Here is a 22,379-nt window from a genome sequence, read left to right as displayed (position 1 = left end):
CAGTACTTCCAGGCAAGGTTCATTCCAAACAGACAATATAAATGAACACTCAGTGGTGTGAAGTGTATGTCATAATTAAGGTATTACATAATCATGCCTTTTCTCTGCTGTTAAATACAAAAACAGCATCTTTTACATTATCATATAAAAGCATTTAGGCTGTATTTTTATTTATCACTTTACACTGGTAGTCTCTTGTATGTGTACTCAATAGAAACCAAAGAATTTTGTACACTATTTTTTTGTACAATAAAAGATAAAGTGTGCATTAGGTACGCTTGTACATGACAATATTGTACAATATTTACATTTCAGATATCACCATGAAATTCTGTATTATCTATATACACAATGAAAATGTATCAGAAACATTTGGACTATTTTTATAATCACAATTTTAGTATTATAGAAAAAATTCAGTAATCATCTGACATTTTTACTGTAATCTTTCAAGGAATCTGATTGGTTTATCCAGCATTAACTATCTGACACGATCAACAAAAATATTGTACCACTATTTCTCATAGCACCCTTTGATGGTATCTATCTGTCCTTGATATAAATATTGATATATCTATATCAATACCTATATACTGATTTATGTGCATGTTCAATTTGATAAGTACTGGACCAGTAACAAAGACATTCAATGTTATCTAGAGATCTTCCTCCTCTTCGGTTTTGGAGGCTTCACCTGTCTGTCTCCCTGTGGGATTTGGTGTACCTAGAAAATAAGTATATGAAAAGGTTAGCATAGAAAATTAAATAAAGCAACCTGTTAGTGATCAATCAATTACAGTATTGTTTGAAAAGTTATTATGCTTCCCTGGTGATACAGCTTTTAATTTCCACATTAAAAGCAGAATTAGAAGTAAACTCAAGAACATTAACCTCTGGACTGAAGGGAGTTGAACATAGCTGTCACAGTGTGGATACCTCAAGTCTCAGGAGAAAGATACCACTTACATATCACTATATAGTATACAAGGAACTGAAGCACAAAGTGGTAATAATGTTAAGCTCCAGGGGAAATTGTTTACAAAACTGGTATAACTACAGAAAGAAAGAAAGGGATATACTGGGAAAATAGAATGTGGAAACTGAGAGAGACTTATAGCACTACCAGAGACATGAATTTAAGGGATAAACTATTTTGAGCAAACTGTTTTCATCCAACATCATTAATTTCAAGTTGAACAGTAGATTAATTAGCATGTGAAAATGTTTTTAATCAATTATTTTCCATTCAATGTCTATTATTAGTTCTAAGTTCAAAGCTGGGAGGAAAGATCATGATCATATAAAACTATTAAAAACATTTCTAACACAGCTACGAGAGATGGAATGCAAAACAATGTACTGCTGTTTTATATGGAATACCACCACCATCTGTTGGTAGAAGTGAGGCTATGTATTCTGGAAAAAAGCAATCAGTAGGTTACAAACAACAGTTAATCAAAAATTACAAATCCTTAGACATTTTTTCATATTGTTCTTGTCATGATCATATATCTTAAATTCTAGTGGTCTTGAAGAATTTTATCATATATTCAACAGATGTTATTGCTAGCATCAGTTATGCTCTATGTCAATTGTACTGTACATGTGTTAAATTTTAAATATACTAGTCCTGCCTAAACAATGATAATTAAAAAAAAGCTTATTTCAAAATTTGTAAGAACTATATTTGGTGTCCTATGATTTTCTGACCCTATTATTCCCAACCATCATAGTATTTATGAAAATAGACCTCATCTTGATTAAGGCTTTTGTGACAAAGCCTGTCATGCAGCTCATGAGAGATTATTTTAGGATACAAAATTTGTTACATCAGGCTTGTCAACACAACAAAAACAACCTGGTCAGGGAACCTGATTACAGCACAGTTTCTCCCTGACCCAGCTTGCATCATAGTTAAGAGTTGTAGCATGTATCTGTTGCAACTGGGTTGCATAACTGGATGAAATGACATGGATACAATAGAAACTGTCCAGGCAAACATTTTTAACTGTGATGTAACAGGGTTAAAGGCCAACTGTATCATAACCAGATCACCTGGTTTGGTTATATTTGTACTATAGATGGTCTTATAGAGACCTATGATTAGAGCTTACCTCCCCCTGCAGTCAGTTGCAAAATTGCCATTGATTTAGATGAAAACCCATAATTCTGTATTAGTAAATCTAATCAAAATGTTCAGTTTTATCAACAATTCAAAGCAGACAGCAAGAGATACAGACAGTATCACTAATATTATTTCCAGATGGTACTAAAACCAAGTCTAAGGTGCCAATCCTGCAAAGATTTCTGCATATACTTAATTTTATGCACCATAAATAGATCCATTTAAGCCTTATTGATTGTGTAAAGTTAAGCATGTGCATAAGTCTTTTCAGGGTTGAGGTTTATAATATCAGGAAAAAATTCAATTTTATTTTAAAAGCTAAACCATTAATACTTACTAAAATATTAATTAGAAGTTTGAGTATTTTAATGTATTGCACTTAATTTTTAATCATCTGCATGGACTTCGGTTATAATAAGAGTACAAAAAAAATCTCCAAATATATTTTAAAAGTGTATTACATTATCAGAGATTTATTTTGTCTGTATGCCACAAAATAAAAGTGGAAACAAAAAATAAAACAACCACAGTCAGGTTCTGATATTAAGTTTGTTCATCTTAATTTACTTCCTATAATATTTTTCATTTCATGTTAGATTATTCAATGGAGTGTTACAGTCAAAAGATTTTTTTAATATACTTTCAACATCTTGATATACAAACTTGGAAAACAATTGGGTCTAATTCTTGCACTCCTTACTGAGGCAAAACTCCAGGCATATTAGTGGGAGTTTAGGCTCTGTTCAAAATATTGGTAGGCCTCACACATGAAAGATATGTCCAATAGTTATTCTGGGTGGAGAGCAATAATGCAGAGTAGTTACAATCTAACTGAAATTATAAATCTTTTTCAACTTTTAAGTTGTTAAATCATAATAATTACAAAAAGAGTGACCGCTTGAAAACGCCACAAAAATGAAAAAAAAACAAAAACCCACACAATAAAAACTATACAACTAGACAGCAAAGAGACTTACATTCCCAGACATTTTGTCCAGCTCACTCATGGCCTCATGTATAGCAGCTTCTAAATGGTTATTTAGCTTTCCGCTTCTAGAGTGAAAAAAAAATTACTGTCAACGATTGTTGTTTACAATGGAAATACCCCATTTTCAAAGACTGTAGATAATCAAAACACATACATAAATAGCCCATATTCTACTAACTTCATTCAGCATATAGATCTCCCATTGACAGCCAAGGAACCATTTGTGCAAATAACAAGTTATGGCCCATATATGTGTTCTCCTTTAAAATAAAGGCTTGTGTTATCACTTCGTTTTATTTATTTTATTTTTAAAGATAAGACTTTTATAAATTAAACAGGAATTATAATCTCTGCAAGAGAAAACATATCTATAAACAGAATGCAAAAGCACATGATATCACTATATTGATTTTCTGTGTTTAAATGCAAAATGTAGCATTTTGTGCTATTTGACTTAGCTGTCAGCGTTAAAGTTTGTTTTTTATTTTTGTTTTGTTAAGCGAGCAATAGGTATTACAGAACAGGCTCTCTTTCATGAACTTGACCCTGAGCAGTCATTATGCATGCCAAAGAACTGTCATTCCCTTAAGACTGAGTTATTTTGGGCTACTTCACAGAATGACAGAGTAACTGACTAACGCTTAATGATGGCCTGCCTTTACCTGCCTCCCATACTGCATTTACTCTGTAGCTGGAGGCTACATTAATACTTCTCAAGAGGGCTGTTGAAAAATAATACAGGCTGACATCCACCTGGAGAATGACACTGTTCTGCAAGGTTTTCATTTTTCTCCAAATACTTGGAGCTCAAGTGTGAATGTGTCTCTACCTTTAGTTAGCTATGGGAGAGAAATCCCATTGTTGCTCTGAATAGTGGCAGTCACACACACTGCCGCCCACTGTTTTTAGCCAAATCACTGTGCAGCTCAGTTCACTTCCGAATATTACACTCACTGATTCAGTTTATGTGCATTATATTTATTAAAAGTGGTTTTCCTTTTAAACACCACACTCAGCATTCTGGGTCATATTTTTGTGGCTTCGTGACTGCCACTCCCAGAAGTGTCAAATTATCAAACAGTATTTCAAGCACGTTATTAGGGTCATTCCCGCATTGCACCAAACATAATTTGAGGACAACTTTTTAAGCTCTAGGCTTATATGTTCAGCTGGGCTTTATTTTTAGTATCCATTGGAATAAATTAAAATTGAAATCTAGACACTGCACTTTGCATTCCTAACTGGAAAAAAAAATAAAGTGAATTTGAGAGGTAGCAGACTGATAGCCCTGGAGATTGGCCACTTGATCTATTGTTTATCTGTCTCTGGTACTTACATGGCCCCACTGCTGTAGTATCTGAGCACCTCACAGTCTTGAATGTATTTATCTTCACAACAGCCCCATGAGGTAGGGATGTGGTATTATTTCCACATTTTACAGATGGAGAACTAGGGCAAAGAGACTTCACTGAGTTGCTCCATGTTACACAGGGCGTCTGTGGCTGAGCAGGGAACTGCACCCAGGCAGCCTGAGGTCCTAGCTAGTGCCCTAAGCATTGGGATGATCCTTCTTCATTTCAGCAGTGCAGGACCAAGCCCATAATCCATGGAACAATCCCCTTTTACATTTCAGCATTTTAAAAAGTTTCACTTTGTTTTGTTTTGTTTGTTTTGCGCTTTAAGAAAGATAATTATGCTACCTGGGCCATGACTGGAAGCCCCACCCCAACCGAAGACAGACAAGGGTTCAAAAGGAATAAAAAAAAAGAACCATTCTATAGTAATTCCATCCACCCCAGCTAGTCCACATATTGAGTTCAGTAACTATCAAAAGCAACTGCTAGATCTCATATAAAGAGCAGGGAGAGCTGTGTCTCATCCATTACCTAAAGAAAATATTCCATGACACATACTAACATCTTCTCTGTACTATACCCAGGGCTTGGACCAAATGGAACGCATAAAAATTCCCACATTCCACCCATTTTTATTATTCTGCAGTATGCAAAAGCATGCTGGGCACTTTACAGAACAGACAGAAAGACATGACTCCTTCCTGAAAGACTTATTAAGACTTATCTACATGCAAAGTTACACCAGTTAACTAAATGTTTGATTTAAAAATTGATTTTGTTAAACCAGTGCAGAAAGCTATGTGGAGATTCTTAAACTAATATAAATCTGGCTTATATTGATTTAGCTTAAATTGATTAGGAACAGATTTAAGCAACTGAAATAAGCCACTTTTAAACTGAACTACTAAATCAGGGATTGAAATTGGTTTAACTAACTTGCTTTAAAAAACAAGTTTAACTTAAACTGGTGTAACATCTATTTGTAAACAAGCCCTTAGACATGATGCAATGAATATTTACAATAAACATGCACGGAGAGAATGGGGGAAGGAAGACTGAGGGTTAAAGAAACAAGACCATGTTGTTCATTTTAGATATAGGAACATTCTGATGGTTCAAGTGCCTCTGGGGTTGCTCTGTGACCACTTTCTCAATCACCTTCTGCTGAGGTGGGAATAGACCTTATGAGCCTTTAAATTAATTTCTTAATAGGACTAATGGTTTTACAATGAACACCAGCTAAATCATTTGGCATTTAAACAAACTGATATAGCAATAATTTTTAAAAAAGTGTCAAGCACGAGTATTCATTTTCACTGATACAATCTTGAATTCATAATAGGAAATCTACCTATATGGTAGATCTCAGGTTTCCAAACAATGTGTTCTTTCAAGCTGGCTTGGAAAGCAAGTATTTGACCAAAGCTGCAGCAGATAACTGTTTTCTCTGCCTGGAAGGTAGATCAGCATATGGAGGTACTTCAAAGATAAATAAGTGTTTAAGCCTCCCTCAAAGGCAGTCTCTCATCAATAGGCTGACTCCTTCCTAGACATGCATCTTTTTCTACCCAGAATACCACTCATTAACTATAGAACTTCCTAGAGAGGTAATAACATGTTTTCTGTCTAGAAGGCAGATTAGCATAGGAAGATGTTAATAGGTAACTATGCAACTTTAGCTACCAACAGGCATTCATTGTATTTCTTTCGGTCTACCTTTGCCTAAAAGAATGGACATTATCTTGGGAAATGTTAAACAAACAAGTAACATGCAATTTTGCATTGCCACCTTGGCGCAGACTAGATGACTTATTCACTTTCAACAGCTAATTTCTATGATTTTATGACTTGGATAATATATATTAATGTAAAAAAAAGGTTTTTTTCTTAGAGAAAGAGATGTCATTGTGTTAGGTAACTACTATATCAGAGGCTGATTAAAAGAATTGTAGAAGAAATTAAGTTTATTCACTAGAGTCAAGGAATGATGGATTTTTTAAAATAAAATGATAAAAATAAATTGCTTAAATGTATACCACCACCTATCAACAAAATATCCTAGGTGTTTCCAAAAACAAACAAAAACAAATAAAAACAAATCCAGATTAAAAAACTAAAAACATACAATAATTAAAATCAGATTAAAATTATAAATAAAACCAATCTGCTGTGCTAAAAGCCTTTTTATTAAAATAAAAAAAGGTTTAATTCTGCTTAACACAGAAACTAAACTTCATCTCACACCAAAAGAAAAGGCATCCCATAACTCTGGGGCTATAGAAATAAAACAGATGGACAATAGCCCTTCGTGTCAGGAACCGGGGCATGGGTGGCCAGGTGCTGTGGTTGGAGCAGGATTCAGGCCTAGTGGTTAGAGCAGGAGTCAGAGGCCAGGAAACAGAACTGAGGCTCAGGACCAGAACTGGAAGCAGGATGCCAGAGCTGAGGGTCAAATCAGAGTCTGAGCCAGGAATTGGAGTAGAGGGTCAGAACCAGGTTGCCTAGAGTTAGGGAAGGCAGAAGCAGAGATGGGTCCAAGACAGGAGCAAGGTGAGGACATGGGAACCAGGAACAAGGAGAGGAACCAGGAACCAGGCAAGGACAAATGAATCAGGCAGGGTCTGTCTCAGCAGCAGGTTCAGGGATGTGTCTCGTTGTACAGACTGCCTCTAGGTGTTTCCCCTAGGTCTTACCATGTCTCGGCCAACCAGGAGGGAATGCAGTAAGTTCTACCAATGAGGGCCTCTGTGAGTAGGGCAACTCGTGGTGCTTGGCCTCACGAGGCTCTTAGCCTGTCAACTTTAGCTCTATCAGGGCTGTTGGGTGGAAATGTGGATGTGGCAGTCACTAAGGAACCCACCAACCAAGGTTCTAGCCCTGCAGATCCTCACACTTTCTGCCCTTGGATGTGCCAGGCTACAAACTTCCTGATTCCTCCAGAACTCAGAGGATATAATGGAGTGCAGAAAGTTGTTAGCTCAGTAAAGAATCAGGGACACACTCTGTTAAGGGCCTTAAGAGTTAAAATCAAAACTTTAAATTCAATATGTGCCTACACAGGCAGCTCATGAAGTGAATGCAATAACAGCTAGACAGACCCCTCTGTTCACCCCCACTAATATGACAACTGAGCTGTCATATTCTGCTCTAACTGAAGATGGTAGATCAACCTTTTAGGTAGTTCACATCAGAGAGCACGGCATTAGTCTAACATCAACATTTTTAAGAGATCATGAATCATGGCTGTCAGGCCAGTATGCAGGATACATGGTTATAATCTGGAAACATTTTTAAAATAATGATTATTGCTTGACTAAATTATTTACTCATATAAAATGTTATGACTCTGTAGACTTCCAAAATAATCATTTTTAATCCATCAGTTTCTGCTACAAAAAAACCTTAGTGATACACACTATGAAACAGAACAAAGGCGTAACACTAAACATTTTTCAGTTTTGTTCATGGATAAGATAAATTGTATTCTGATCAGATTGGCTACTGGTCTGGTAGTGGATCTATGCTGATAGGAGACAAATACACTATATTATCAGTGATGTTTCAGTCTGTTTTGCTCACCAAGATTCTGGATGTGGTGGAAGAGGTTCAAGCAACTGTGAATTAGACTTGTTATCTTAACCTTGCATGTGCTCTCTCTCTCTCTCTCTAGCTGTAGCTACATATGTTCTCTTTGATTTTTCAATGCCTGGGGGAGACTGTGTATTCGACAAGAGCAAGTCTGTTGAACCTTAATACACAAGATGGAGATGATGGTAGTAATGCAGTAGGAATCACTGGGAGAGAGTACCAGTACTCCTTTCTTCATCAAGGAAGTTCATAATACAGGTATATTCCTGGATCATCAAGTGTCATCAGCAGCCATCACCATATTTTCAATTGCATTTAGCTTGACAAATAGCAATATGACCTAGAAGGACGAGACATGAGCAGACTCACATCTGGGAGCTCAACTGTATTGACTAACAAGGTCCTTTGTAGATTGGAATCTGCCCTGAGGAAGGTATGCTGATGATCCCTGGTAACGGAAGTGAGCTGCCACAACTGATAGCACCTTTATAAGTACCCTTGGCACTGTGGCAAGGCCAAAAGGTAGCATTCTCTGTGGACAGTGGTTCAGACCTACAGTGAACCTTAGGAATCTTCTGTGTGAAGGCTGGATGTCTATGTGGAAGTAAGCAACTTTCACATTGACAGCTGTGAACCAGTTGCCATTGTTCAGTGAAGGATACTGGGGTGAGCCATTCTGAAACTCAATTTGTGGATACATGGAACTTTCTGAGTCTAAGATGGGTCTCCATTCTCTCTTCCTTTTGGGGATAAAGAAATATTTAGAATAAAAACCCTTTCCCTGGTGTTGAGGAGGTACCAACTCTATGGCTTCTTGATGAAGGAGGGAGTATACCTCTTGAATGAACATTCTCTCATGAAAGTGGTCCCTGAAGATGGATGAGTAAGGGGGTTTTGGAGGACGAGGGGAGAAGAACTCTATGATGTAGCTGGTATGAATGATGTTGAGAACCCATTTGTGTTTCATCTGCCAGGCTTGAGAGAATGGGGAGAGATGAGCTAGAAAGCCACCAATTTGGGTATTGGGATCTTGGGTAGATGGATGCAGTAACTGGAGTGATTCACAGCTCTCAAAGGTCCCACTGTGCTTGTTCTGCTGCACCCTCTTCCGTGATGGTTCATATCCCTTCTGATGGAAAAAAAGAGTTGAGATTCTGCTCACTGTAAAGTTGTGGCCTGTGGTATTTCCTATTTGGCACTGGTGTATAGATCCCCAGTGAATGGAAGGTTGCCTGTGAGACCTTCAACAAGTGTAATAAGTCATCTGTTCTCTCACTTAACAGAGATTGTTTCCTTCAAAGGGCAAATCCTCAACTGTAGATTGCTTCTTTTTTGCTGATGCTGTGGATGGTCATGCTCCTGCACAAGGTGCTGGTCTCAGAGTACTTTTGCTCTTTGGAGCCAGGAGATCAGTACCAAGGCCCCTTATGAGCTCCTGACCCTCCTGTACTGAGGCATGGAGTCTCAGACAATTTCGATGGTGTTGGGGAAGTGTTCGTCTTTGAAATGGACCTGGAGAGGGATTTCTCTCCCTTCTTCTGAGAGTGTTTCCTACCTTCTTCATGTCCCTGAGTGGAGGAGTCTTTAGCTCTACTCCTGTCAGCCCCAGAACTGGAGGTCATCATGCTTGGAGGAACACTTCTCGATGCTGCTGTACACTGCACATGGAGGCTTACCTAGCCTGGGTCAGAGTGGGGCCCCACTGCTTGATCCATAAGGAATCTTCTAACCCGGTACTCATAGGTTTGATGGGTGTGGCTGGGAAAGTATTGGCAAATGCTGTTCTTCGAGGGAATGGAAGCTTCTACAAGGCATTAGAAGCCCTTTAGGTGGTCATCGCTCACTAGGAAGGCCCTTGTGCAGGAATCCCAGTTCTTGACTCCTGGGATCTTGGGCTTTCAGGCAACCGATACTGCTAGCAAAAATCTTAAGAATCTCTGGTGCATGGAGCGCATGTGAACCCACCCACAGTGAAATACAGATAGGGATCATCACATAAAGAAGAAGAGATAGTTATCTGACCTGGAATATAAAACACATCTAAAAATCTCATCAATTTTAATTAATTCTGTGTCTTAAAGCTGCAGAACTATTATTATTTTATTATTAAATATTTGCTTATGGTAACCCAGGTGCTGGGTGCTTTTCAGACATATAAGAAGGAATGGCTGCTTCCCCAATGAGCTTGCAATGAAAGGACAGATAGACCAGAAGATAGAGGGTAGAGGGAAATGGAAAACAACATATAACTTTCTCTCTTTTATTAATGTCATAATATACAAGTCAACTAGATTAGCTCCTCCAGAAGATGTGGGCCTTTCATACAGGCGTAAACTGTAGAGGGCAGACGCCTTGTGAATGCGTTCAAGAAGGTCATAATCATGCATGGCGCAGCATGGAAGAAAGCACGGAGGTGTTTATGTGAGAAGCTAAGAAATGAGTGGTAAAGGGTGAGAATCTGGGCCGAGTAGAAGGGGTGAAGGGTGATACAAAATGAGGCAAACTCAGATAAATAGAAAAGGGCAGAGTTACACTAAAATTTGAAGGTGATGACTGAATGAGAAGTAACCTTTTATTTCTCTTGAATTCCTGAAGGTAGTTAATGCTTTAATCAAAGAACTACATTTGCCAAAAGGTACAAGTAAACCCATGGTAGTTCAGTGAGGCTAAGCCCAATAGTCAGCAATTCCTCTGGCAGTGTTTGCAGTTTGTGGCCATTAGTCTGGGAACTTTAGAAAATAATAGAGAACTTGCCAAAATGTATTCACTTTGAGAAATTTTCTACATATAATTTACATGTTACAAATGAAATAAAACAATCTAATGTTTTATTGGCCACACAGAGGTCAACCTCCTTGATTAGCATGCCACTGTATTTGAATAATCATAGTAAAACATCATTAAAAGATATGTATGTGATGATCAGTTCTCTAATTATGATATCGTGTGCTTTTTACAGCTACGGTAGCCAACACATCAGGATAATATTTAGAGAAATATCACACTGTAAGATTTACAGTGTGTGTATCTGACACTTAAGGTAGGATTTAAAAAAAACCCAAACTCTCATAATTGAGTTTTACCAGTGATTTCAACGGGAACAAAGTTAGGCCAAGGAAGTCTTTTGAAAGTTCTGCTAATAAACTTCAGGAAGTTTATTTCTCTCTTTGTTTTTTTAACATTCAGATAAACACACATCAACAGTCATGTTTATGTAGAGGTTGAACTAAAAGCAACCTTACGTAGACAGGTAGAGCAATGGAGGTATAAAGAAAGATGTAGGGCCACATGAGAGCAAAGTATTTATGTTTACAGTTCAATTTAGAAATTGAGTATGGGTGTACAAATATTAATTTGATGTGATGCAGTTTTGCCTTTGGAAATGTAACTTACAACTGTGGTTTTGTAATGAATGTTAGTATAATCTGAAACTAAAATTAAAAAACTGTGTTTTTAGATGCCATTTTAAAATGTAACCGCTAACTAAGACTGTAATGCTACAAAGCGTTTACTCACATGAATAGAACCACTGTTGTCGTATGACTAAGGATTTGCAGGATCATGTGCTATTACTATTGGCTTGTTGTTTATTTTAAAAATATGTAGCCGATTTCAAGTTCCTTACATCTCAATAGATCATAAAATAGATGTAGTCAACAATAAGCATATTTATGTGTCTTCCTAAATTCTCTCTACTAATTCACATAATCCCATTTCTTCAGGTGGCTAGTCAAACAGTGGATGCACAGCCAAAACTAAACACTTCCTAACATTTATAGTGTTTATATTTTTAAAAGTCCAGTGTTAAGTTTCATTGCAGTTTTTTAAAAACATTATTGGACAAATTCATCCCCACTATAACTCCTTATTTGCATGCTGTATACTATAAAGACAAGAGGCAAATGTTTTTAATACTCCCTCAAACAAACCTAGCCATGTAGTATATTTTACAACTTCCAAAATTATGTGCTGAAGTCATAAGTTTGAACTTTATTTCAATATCACTCATTTTGAATTTATGTTTATATATGAAATTAACAGTAGAACTGCCTTGATAGGACTACAATTGCAGAAATAATCAATTCTCTGAAATATCACTTGTTCTAAAATGGAACAGCACTTTTGCAGGATTACTTTATCAGAATAATAAAACTGCAATTCTTCCTCAATAAAATGCATTTTTTCCCCATGAACATATAAGGAGAGCCAAAGTGCTAAATGATTCTGACTTAATCTTTTTATGGAAATAGTATCTGTTTGACACTATCACGTAATCTATTTGTTTTGAACATTTTAAATTGTGTGTGTTGTTCTTATGAAGAGAAACAATACAAGCAATTTAACATGTTCAAGACAAATAGATTACATAACATCAAGATACTATTTTCCATTGCTGTTTAAATATACTGTTTATATTTTTAAAATCAAATTATTAAAAACTTAGAACATAAGAACGGCCAGACTGGGTCAGACCAAAACTCCATCTAGCCCAATATCCTGTCTTCCAACAGTGGCCAATGCCAGATGCCCAAGAGGGAATGAACAGAACAGGTAATCATCAAGTGATCCATCCCCTGTCATCCATTCCCAGTTTCTGGCAAACAGAGGTTAGGGACACCATCCCTGCCCATCCTGGCTAATAGCCATTGATGGACCTATCCTCCATGAATTTAGTTCTTTTTTGAATCTGTTATAGTCTTGGCCTTCATAACATCCTCTGGCAAAGAGTTCCACAGGTTGACTTAGCATTGTGTGAAGAAATACTTCCTTTTGTTTGTTTTAAATCTGCTGCCTATTAATTTCATTTGGTGACCCCTAGTTCTTGTGTTATAATAAGGAGTAAATAACACTTCCTTATCTATCTTCTCCACACCAGTCATGGTTTTATAGACCTCTATCATATCCCCCCATAGTCGTCTCTTTTCCAAGCTGAAAAGTCCCAGTCTTATTAATCTCTCCTCAGATGGAAACCGTTTCATACCACTAATAATTTTTGTTGCCCTTTTCTGAACCTTTTCCAATTCCAATATATCTTTTTTGAGATGGGGCAACAACATCTGCATGCAGTATTCAAGATGTGGGCGTACCATGGATTTATATAGAGGCAATATATTTTCTGTCTTGTTATCTATCCCTTTCTTAATGATGCCCAACATTCTGTTCACTTTTTTGACTGCTGCTGCACATGGAGTGGATGTTTTCAGAGAACTATCCACAACGACTCCAAGATCTCAGACCCTATCATTTATATGTATAGTTGGGATTATATTTTCCAATGTACATTACTTTACAGTAACTCCTCACTTAACGTTGTAGTTATGTTCCTGAAAAATGCAACTTTAAGCGAAACGATGTTAAACGAATCCAATTTCCCCACAAGAATTAATGTAAATGAGGGGGTTAGGTTCCAGGGAAATTTTTTTCACCAGACAAAAGACTATATTTTATATATATATATATATATATATATATATATATATATATATATATATATATATATATATATATATTCACACACACACACACACACACACACACAGTATAAGTTTTAAACAATTTAATACTTGTCACAGTGATGATGATTGTGAAGCATGGTTGAGCTGGAGGAGTCAAAGGGTGGGATATTTCCCTTACTGCTAAATGATGAACTAGCAATTGGCTGAGCCCTCAAGTGTTAACTCTCTCATTCTACAAGGCAGCAGGAATGGAGGGAGATATGCGCATTTCTCCTTTAAGTACACTGCCGTATTAATTAGATCAGCTTGCTGAGACCAAAGCTGCTGCAAGCTCCCTCCGTCCTGAGCCCTGGTGTCTCCCCCCTGCTCTATGGAAGATGGGGTAAGCAGGGTGCAGGAGCACAGGGGAGGGGGACACCCTGACATTAGCCCCCCTTTTCCTTCCCTCCCCGCTGCACAGCAAGCAGGAGTCTTGGGGAGCAGCTCCAAGGCAGAGGGCAGGAGCAGCACATGGCAGTTGGGGGAGGGACAGCTGCAATTGCTAGCCTGCTGGGCAGCTGTTCCACAGGGAACTTAGGGGAGCAGGGAGCTGATAGGGGGAGCTGATGGGGGCTGCTAGTCCACCCTGGTTCCAAGCTCCCTCCAGCTAGCTGCAATGGGCTGCTCTTCCTGCAAGCAGTAGACAAAGCAGGCGGCTGCCAAAAGATGTTAGAAGGGAGCATTGCGCAACTTTAAATGAGCATGTTCCTTAATTGATCAGCAACGTAACAACAAAACAACGTTAACCGGGACGACTTTAAGTGAGGAGTTACTGTACATTTATCAACATTGAATTTCATCTGCCATTTTTGTTGCCAAGTCACCCAGTTTTGAGAGATCCTTTTGTAGCTCTTCGCAGTCTGCCTGGGACTTAACTATCTTGAGTAGTTTTGTATCATCTGCAAAATTTTGCCACCTCACTGTTTACCCCCTTTTCCAGATCATTTATGAACATGTTGAATAGGACTGGTCCCAGTACAGACTCCTGTGGGACACCACTATTTACCTCTCTCCATTCTGAAAACTGGCCATTTATTCCTAGCCTTTGTTTCCTATCTTTAAACCAATTATCAGTCCCTGAGAGGACCTTCCCTCATATCCCATGACAGCTTACTTTGCTTAAGAGCCTTTGGTGAGGGACCTTGTCAAAGGCTTTCTGAAAATCTAAGTACACTATATCCACTGGATCCCCCTTGTCCACATGCTTGTTGATCCCCTCAAAGAATTCTAGTAGACTGGTGAGGCATGATTTCCCTTTACAAAAACCATGTGGACTCTTCCCTAACAAATGTTCATCTATGTGTATGACAATTTTGTTCTTTACTATAGTTTCAACCAGTTTGCTCTGTACTGAAGTCAGGCTTACTGGCCTGTAATTGCCGGGATCACCTCTGGAGCCCTTTTTAAAAATTGGCGTCACATTAGCTATTCTCCAGTCATTTGGTACAGAAGCTGATTTAAATGATAGGTTACAAACTACAGTTAGTAGTTCTGCAATTTCACATTTGAGTTCCTTCAGAACTCTTGGGTGAATACTATCTGGTCCTGGTGAATTATTACTGTTTAACTTATCAATTTGTTCCAAAACCTCCTCTAATGACACCTAAATCTGGGACAGTTCCTCAGTTTTGTCACCTAAAAAGAATGGCTCAGGTTTGGGAATCTCCCTCACATCCTCAGCCGTGAAGACCGATGCAAAGAATTCATTTAGTTTCTCCACCATGGCCTTATCATCCTTGAGTGGTCCTTTAGCATCTCGATCGTCCAGTGTCCCCACCGGTTGTTTAGCAGGCTGCCTGCTTCTGATGTACTTAGAAATTTTTTTGCTATTATTTTTTGAGTCTTTGGCTAGCTGTTCTTCAAATACTTTTTTGACCTTCCTAATTATATTTTTATACTTCACTTGCCAGACTTTATGCTCCTTTCTATTTTCCTCACTAGGATTTAACTTCCACTTTTTAAAGGATGCCTTTTTGCCTCTTACCGCTTCTTTTACTTTGTTGTTTATCCATGGTGGCACTTTTTTGGTTCTCTTACTATGTTTTTTAATTTGGGTTACACATTTAAGTTGAGCCTCTATTATGGTGTCTTTAAAAAGTTTCCATGCAGCCTGCAGGGATTTCACTTTTGGCACTGTACCTTTTAATTTCTGTTTAACTAACCTCCTCATTTTTGTGTCATTCCCCTTTCTGAAATTAAATGCTACAGTGTTGTGCTTATATGGATTTTTTCCCCACCACACGGATGTTAAATTTTATTATATTATGGTCACTACTACCAAACGGTCCAGCTATATTCACCTCTTAGACCACATCCTGTGTTCCACTTAGGGGAACACAGGATCTGGAATTGCCTCTCCTCTTGTGGGTTCCAGGACTAGTTGCTCCAAGAAACAGTCATTTAAGAAACTTTATCTCTGTATCCCATCCTGAGGTGACATGTACCCAGTCAATACGGAGATAGTTGAAATCCCCCATTATTATTGAGTTTTTTATTTTAATAGTCTCTCTAATCAGCCTGAGCATTTCACAGTCACTATAACCACCCTGGTCAGTAATATATCCCTACTGCTATATTCTTATTATTAGAGCATGGAATTACTATCCATAGAGACTCTATGGCACAGTTTGGTTCATTTAAGATTTTTACTTCATTTGATTCTATGCTTTCTTTCACATATAGTGCCACTCCCTCACCAGCACGACCTGTTCTGTCCTTTCAATATATTTTGTACCCTGGTATTACTGTGTTCCACTGATTATCCTCATTCCACCAAGTTTCTGTGATGCCTATTTTATCGCTACCCCCATTTAATGTGAGGCACTCTAGTTCACCCATCTTATTATTTAGACTTCTAGCATTGGTATATAAGCACTTTAAAAACTTGTCACTTTTTAGCTGTCTGCTAATGTAATTGAATGGGACTTTTTTTTTTTTTTTTTTCATTTGACTGCTTCTCATCAGATCCTATCTGTATTTTATCATCTTCCATCCTCTCCTCCTTACTAGGACATAGAGAATCTCCATTAAAAGATCCTCCCCTAAGGGATGTCTCTGTCCAAACCACGTGCTCCTCTGCACCTGACGGCTTTCCCCCAGCCCTTAGTTTAAAAACTGCTCCACGATCTTTTAATAAATCATAATAGACCAAAATCATTATTGTAAGGCAATCTAGCCAGTTAAAAGAGGATAAGATGAAAAATACAATTATTTGAATTACAATTCTAAAAGATGTTATCCTCATTGTACTATGAAAATGTTGATGACAAACAAAATGTTAATTACAGGGAGTCCCTGGTATATGTCAGGGTTGTGTTCCTGAAAAGGGCGACAGATACCGAAACGACGGATACAGGGAAATTTTTCCCCATAAGAAATAATTGCTTGCCCCGCCTCTTCCTGACCCCCCCCTCGACCTCCACCCCGCCTCTTCCCACCCAGTTCCGCCCCCTCCTCTGAGCACGCCCCATCCCCGCTCCTTCCCCTCCCTCCCAGCAACTCCTGAATGCCGGGGGAAGCACCCAAAGAAAAGCCACGCAAAAGGTGAAGCGACGGAGATGCAGCTAGGGACCGATGTGAATCGGAACACGTTCTCCTATTGATGAGCGATGGATATGCAAAACGACGGATAAAGTGGAGACGTATACCGGGGACCCCCAATTTAATAGATATTTATTTCTAAAATGCCCATCAGTGTAGTACCTGGGCACTCTGGGAACAATCTCAGTTTAGGAACCTAAAATAAGATACCTAAAAATTAAGCACCTAAAATACCCATTTTAGGTGCTTTAGTATTGGCTGGATCACTTAAGTCCCTATTTGAGCATCAACCTATGAATGTTACCATCATCATCATCGTTTATTTAGGGGACTCAATCAGTGCTTGGGTGCTGAAACCTGTTATTCTGGTATGTAAATTTAAGTGCCCACATTTGAGAAGCTATGTAATAGACCACAATAGCTTTGGTCTACCTTAACTTGACAGACCATATTACAAATTAATTACAACACAGGGTATATTACTGGACTACTAGTGAATGCCTTGGGTGTATTTAAACCCTCTGCTTTCCACTACCGAAGAAGTGAACCAACAATCATCTAACGCAAATCACACTATAACTTAGTTATTAGAGAATGTTGAAAAACTGAAGAAAAATGAACAGTTTGGTATATTTATTAATGCACAATTATGGCATTTTCATTACTGATCATTCAATTTTGATGTTGCAGTTTTAACTTATGCACTCATTGAGAAACTGAAAATTATAGTCTTCCCTACAATTATAACGTGGCCATATTGGCTAAATTTACGGCTCATGCTATTGGTGGAGCTGGCAGCACCACCTATTAACATTGCCTGGCACTTCCCATTATAAGGCCCTATTTTCAGTTGCTTATAACTTTGTTAAACTAACTTCTTGAGCTGAAATTTTCCATGTTGGGGTGTCTATTTTAGGCTGAAATCCCCCCCAAATTTCAGCCAAAATGCTTCAAATGTTTCCGAGAATGAGGCTAGGGACAAAAACAACAAGGAGTCCGGTGCCACCTTAAAGATTAACAGATTTATTTGGGCATAAGCTTCTGTGGGTAAAAACCCCACTTCTTCAGATGCATCAGGTTGCACCTGAAGAAGTGGGTTTTTTACCCATGAAAGCTTATGCCTAAATAAATCTGTTAGTCTTTAAGGTGCCTCTGGACTCCTTGTTGTTTTTGTGGATACAGACTAACACGGCTACCCCCTGATACTTGACACCACGCTAGGGACAAATACATTGTTTTGCCCATGTTAAAAATTTTTGGCTATCTTTTTTTTTTTTTAAACCTCTCGTGCTCCCATACTTTGAAGCAGGAACTAGAAATTTGACAGGGGGTGGCCTTTGTGTCAGGGGTGTCTTTTGCTGTCCCTGTGAAAATCCACTCAAATTTGGTCAAGTTATAAGCCTTTGAAAAACTGCAGAGTACACATGCTAGTTTAACAGCTAAAATCTCAGAAGAGTTCATCCACATTGGGCATGCTCCAGCCTGGGGCCAAGCAAGACTTTCCCTGAAATTGCTGCTCTGGGTGCAAGTCCCAGCAATGGAACTGAAATCAGGGAGACGGTCTTTCCTGTGCTCTAAATGTCACCCTGGTAGGCTCAGGCAGTGTGGAGGAGGGAAATGACTGATTCAAATGTAGCGGGGACAAGAGAAAGACCTTTGAGAGCAGAAGAGTAGACTGGGACAAGGAGCCTAGAGTAGGTGGAACACTGGGACTGGAACACTGGGACCGGATGCTGACAGTGGAAGGAGATTGGGACTGGGAGTCCGGAAGGGAAGACTAGGACTGGACCGCTGAGGAGACTGGGATTGGAGTGAGGAACGAGAGGTGACAAGGAGACATGTTGGGGGAAACTGAGCAGAAAGGGTCAAGCTTGGAGGGGGGAGATGGCAGAAGCGTTTGTGACCAGTACAGCACACTCCCCTCCGGGGCCTGCAATGGAACACAAGATTCCTGAGTCTCACTCTTCCATTGCTGTCAGAAAATATTTGTGAAACTCATGGACAAAGTGTATCATCCTTCTCTAGTATTGATTGATAGAGGTCTGTGCAGTTGATCTAAAGGTTCCAACTCTGCTGATGAACCATGTGGGTGTCAATATGTCGTCACATGATGGAATTTCTGTTTTTTCAATTTGTTTTTTTAAAAAGCCTAGGAAATTATACACAAAAACTTGATTAAAAGAACATTATGGTTCTAAAGTCAAGTACTGAAAAGCAACAACTGCCTAATTAAGGCACGTGTGCAACCTTAATTTGGCCTTTTGTATATGAATTATGATACAGTCTTTAATTACAAGATCACTTAATATTTTCTGCACAGGACCCCTGCCTCATTTAGTGGACAGAATGGATCTGCTCTGGGAATGAATTGGGGCTGTGTAGTGAAGGAGACCATTGTCTGTAGGACCCCTGCCTCATTTGTTGCAAAAGCTGGAATGTATGTAGTGAATGAGACAGTGGATTGCAGGAAGAGAAAAGATGATCTCATGATTAAGGCAGTTGAATACTGCCTTGGGGAACTAGATTCTATCCCTACTTGTAACACACAGTGCCTACGTGATGCTGGGCTAGTCACTAAAACCAAACTTGTATGTTCCTCATCTTGTGGGTGCCTGACTTGAGACTCTAGAGTCTGATTTGCAGAAATGTCAAGCACTCACAGCTGCAACTGAAGTCAATGAGACTGAGTTTTTAACTTACACAGTGCTATACAATGCCAAGGACTTTGAAAAACCTGGTTCTAGGCATCTCAGAATGGGTACCCAAAATGAGGGGACACTTTTGACCTTAATCTCTCTGTGCCTCAGCTTTCAATCTGTAAAAGGGGGATAATAATACTCCATCTCACAGGAATGTTGTGAAAATAAATTAATGTTTGTGAACCAATCAGATACTGTTGTGATGAGCATCATAGAAAAAAGCCAATGAGAAATAAAAATTCTGTCTTCGGACTAGGGTTTGAATAGTGTGTAGTAAACAAGGCATGGGGCCACTTATTGAACAATGAGGAGAAAACAAAATATTGAAGAACCACTTATTGCACTGAAAGAGATAGTCCTATGGAAAAAATAACATGATCATGTAATATATAGCCTGTATCATAATGCATATGCACAAAGGAACCGAATTAAGAATGCACAGGCAACCTTAATTCTGGCATTTCCTAACTTTTGAGTGCTTGATTTTGCAATGTTTCAGAGTGGTAGCTGTGTTAGTCTGTAACAGCGAAAACAACGAGGAGTGCTTGTGGCACCTTAGAGACTAACAAATTTATTTGGGCATGCTCGGGGGTTAATTATGTTAATTTAACATGGATTTTTTGTGTGTTCCATATATACAAGTATTAATGATAACACCATAGATAGTAATACAAACTGCTACATTCATGAAAGGTGGTAGGCTGAGTCATGGTTGTTATGCGAATTGTAACTTTGAATTTCCTGACATTTGTATAACCACAGCATTTCACCAATGCACATTTTTGCATTTAATATTCTCTAATGTTTCCATATGTACAAATATTGAGCCAGATTCAGCAAGGTCTCTACTTTTAACTGATTTTTTCATAAGCTCTTTAAAGCTGTTCATTGAGTCATTTTCCTAGTGCTAGAAATTTTGCTTCAGGGACAACTAATGGCAAATAACTGAAATGTTGTCAAAGGCATTTTTATGTTTGCAGCATGCACTCATACAAAAAACCCAGAGACATGTTTCAGGATGGTGCTGAAAGGATAGCATTGTTAACTGGCATCAGCAATATTGCTCATGAAATACCGCACTAACAGAGAACAAGAAAAGCTTACACCTTAAAAGGCGTTAAATACAAGTACAGCAGAAACCCGTTTATCTGAGTTTCATTATCCGGCTCTCTCTAGTAACCGAACAACCAGTGCACACACAAGAATATGGGAAATTGACATCACCTGCATGGCAACACTACTGTAACCATCCCATCTTTTCAGCCTTGTAAAATGACTGCGATTACTAAGCGAAATCTCATAGTACTATCATTGGATGCTAAAATAGAGATTATTAATAAAATAAATAAAGGACAGTCACTGGCAAAAAATAGCCAAAGATTATAACATTGGAAAAAGCACAGTATCGCAAACTGTCAGATTTTTCCCAGCCATTATAAATGTGAGTGTTGCTGTGTTTACCATTGTCCTATATACAATACTGTATGTTAATTTAATACTTTATGCATATTACATATTGTTATTGTTGTTAGTTGTTACCATGAGTATTGGGATTGCTGCAACTTAAAATGATCATGTCTGCATTTTTAAAAACTGGCACTATTTATCAATAATGGTTTGTGTACGCTGTAAAGAAGGGGGCTATGTTTTTAATGCTTGAGTTTATCATTTCTGCATTTTTAGGAACTGGTACTCTTTACTAGAAGTAATGGTTCATATAAGCTGTAAATAAAGAAGGCGGCTTTTCCGGGAGGGGTCAGCTAGTTTAAAAGCAACTCCGCATCTTAAAACAACATATAGAAAACTCTTTGCCCATTCTCCTAATTATCTGAATTTTTGATTACCTGATCTAACTGGAACCAGGGCCAGATAGGATAAACGGGGCTCTACTGTAATTATTTGATTCCTTTAAGTCTGTATTTGTTGTTTTGAAGACAAGAATTATAAGCCTATAGTACTTCAAATTCCTGTTCAGATACAAGCCAACATATTGTCATTGTGACAGCAAGTAAACAATAGCACACTACAACCCTGCCAATTTCTGTATCTTTTTATAGCTGTCTAGGTCTTCTTCCCCTAAACTCAATTTACTTCTCCTCTTTTCTTCCATATTTTTTCCCTCTTCTCATATTTTACATCTCTCAAAATCTCTCCCCTAGTTTTGTAAAATCTTAAATAAAGTCCAAAAAAACAGATAAAACCAACTAGTTCAAATATACATAATTTGTTATATTGTATAATAAAAGCTTTGCATATGGCAGCCAGTCTGGTTAAACTAAACATAGCTGGGATTAAGGAATTCTGAAAAGCTTGCCAGCAATGACAAAATATACTGAACTAATCTGAAGTAACCCTTTCCATACCAACGTGGTGCTGTGTGGAAAAAAAAAATGCTTGTCACAAAGTCATATAGTATTTGTTCAGAATACTTTTGACTTAGTAAAATGCAATGAATGATTTTAGGTGTAAGTTTCAAATCTACATTTGAAAATTCATATGGGTGTGCTGGCATTTTCAAAGATTGCTGGTGTATCAGAAAATGCATACATACAACCCCCCAAATTACAAAGTTATAAAATTGCAAAATCC

At 38.2% G+C, this 22,379-nt stretch overlaps 1 protein-coding gene across 2 annotated transcripts in view; it reads right to left on the bottom strand.

Moving 5' to 3' along the window:
- Window positions 1–471: 471 nt before the first annotated feature.
- MBD5 (methyl-CpG binding domain protein 5) overlaps window positions 472–22,379 on the bottom strand; it is a 78,121-nt gene continuing 56,213 nt past the window's right edge. For both annotated transcript variants that reach the window (XM_065413627.1, XM_065413629.1), the window contains exons 9-10: window positions 3,103–3,178; window positions 472–724 (exon numbers count right to left, since the gene is read on the bottom strand). In XM_065413627.1, the coding sequence (XP_065269699.1) occupies window positions 653–724; window positions 3,103–3,178 (148 nt within the window). In that variant the 3' untranslated portion in view covers window positions 472–652. The remainder of the gene's footprint in view (window positions 725–3,102; window positions 3,179–22,379) is intronic.

The sequence above is a fragment of the Emys orbicularis genome, chromosome 11 (assembly GCF_028017835.1).
Source record: "Emys orbicularis isolate rEmyOrb1 chromosome 11, rEmyOrb1.hap1, whole genome shotgun sequence".
In the NCBI taxonomy this organism is placed as follows: Eukaryota; Metazoa; Chordata; order Testudines; family Emydidae; genus Emys; species Emys orbicularis.
This window is presented reverse-complemented; position numbering and strand designations above follow the sequence as displayed.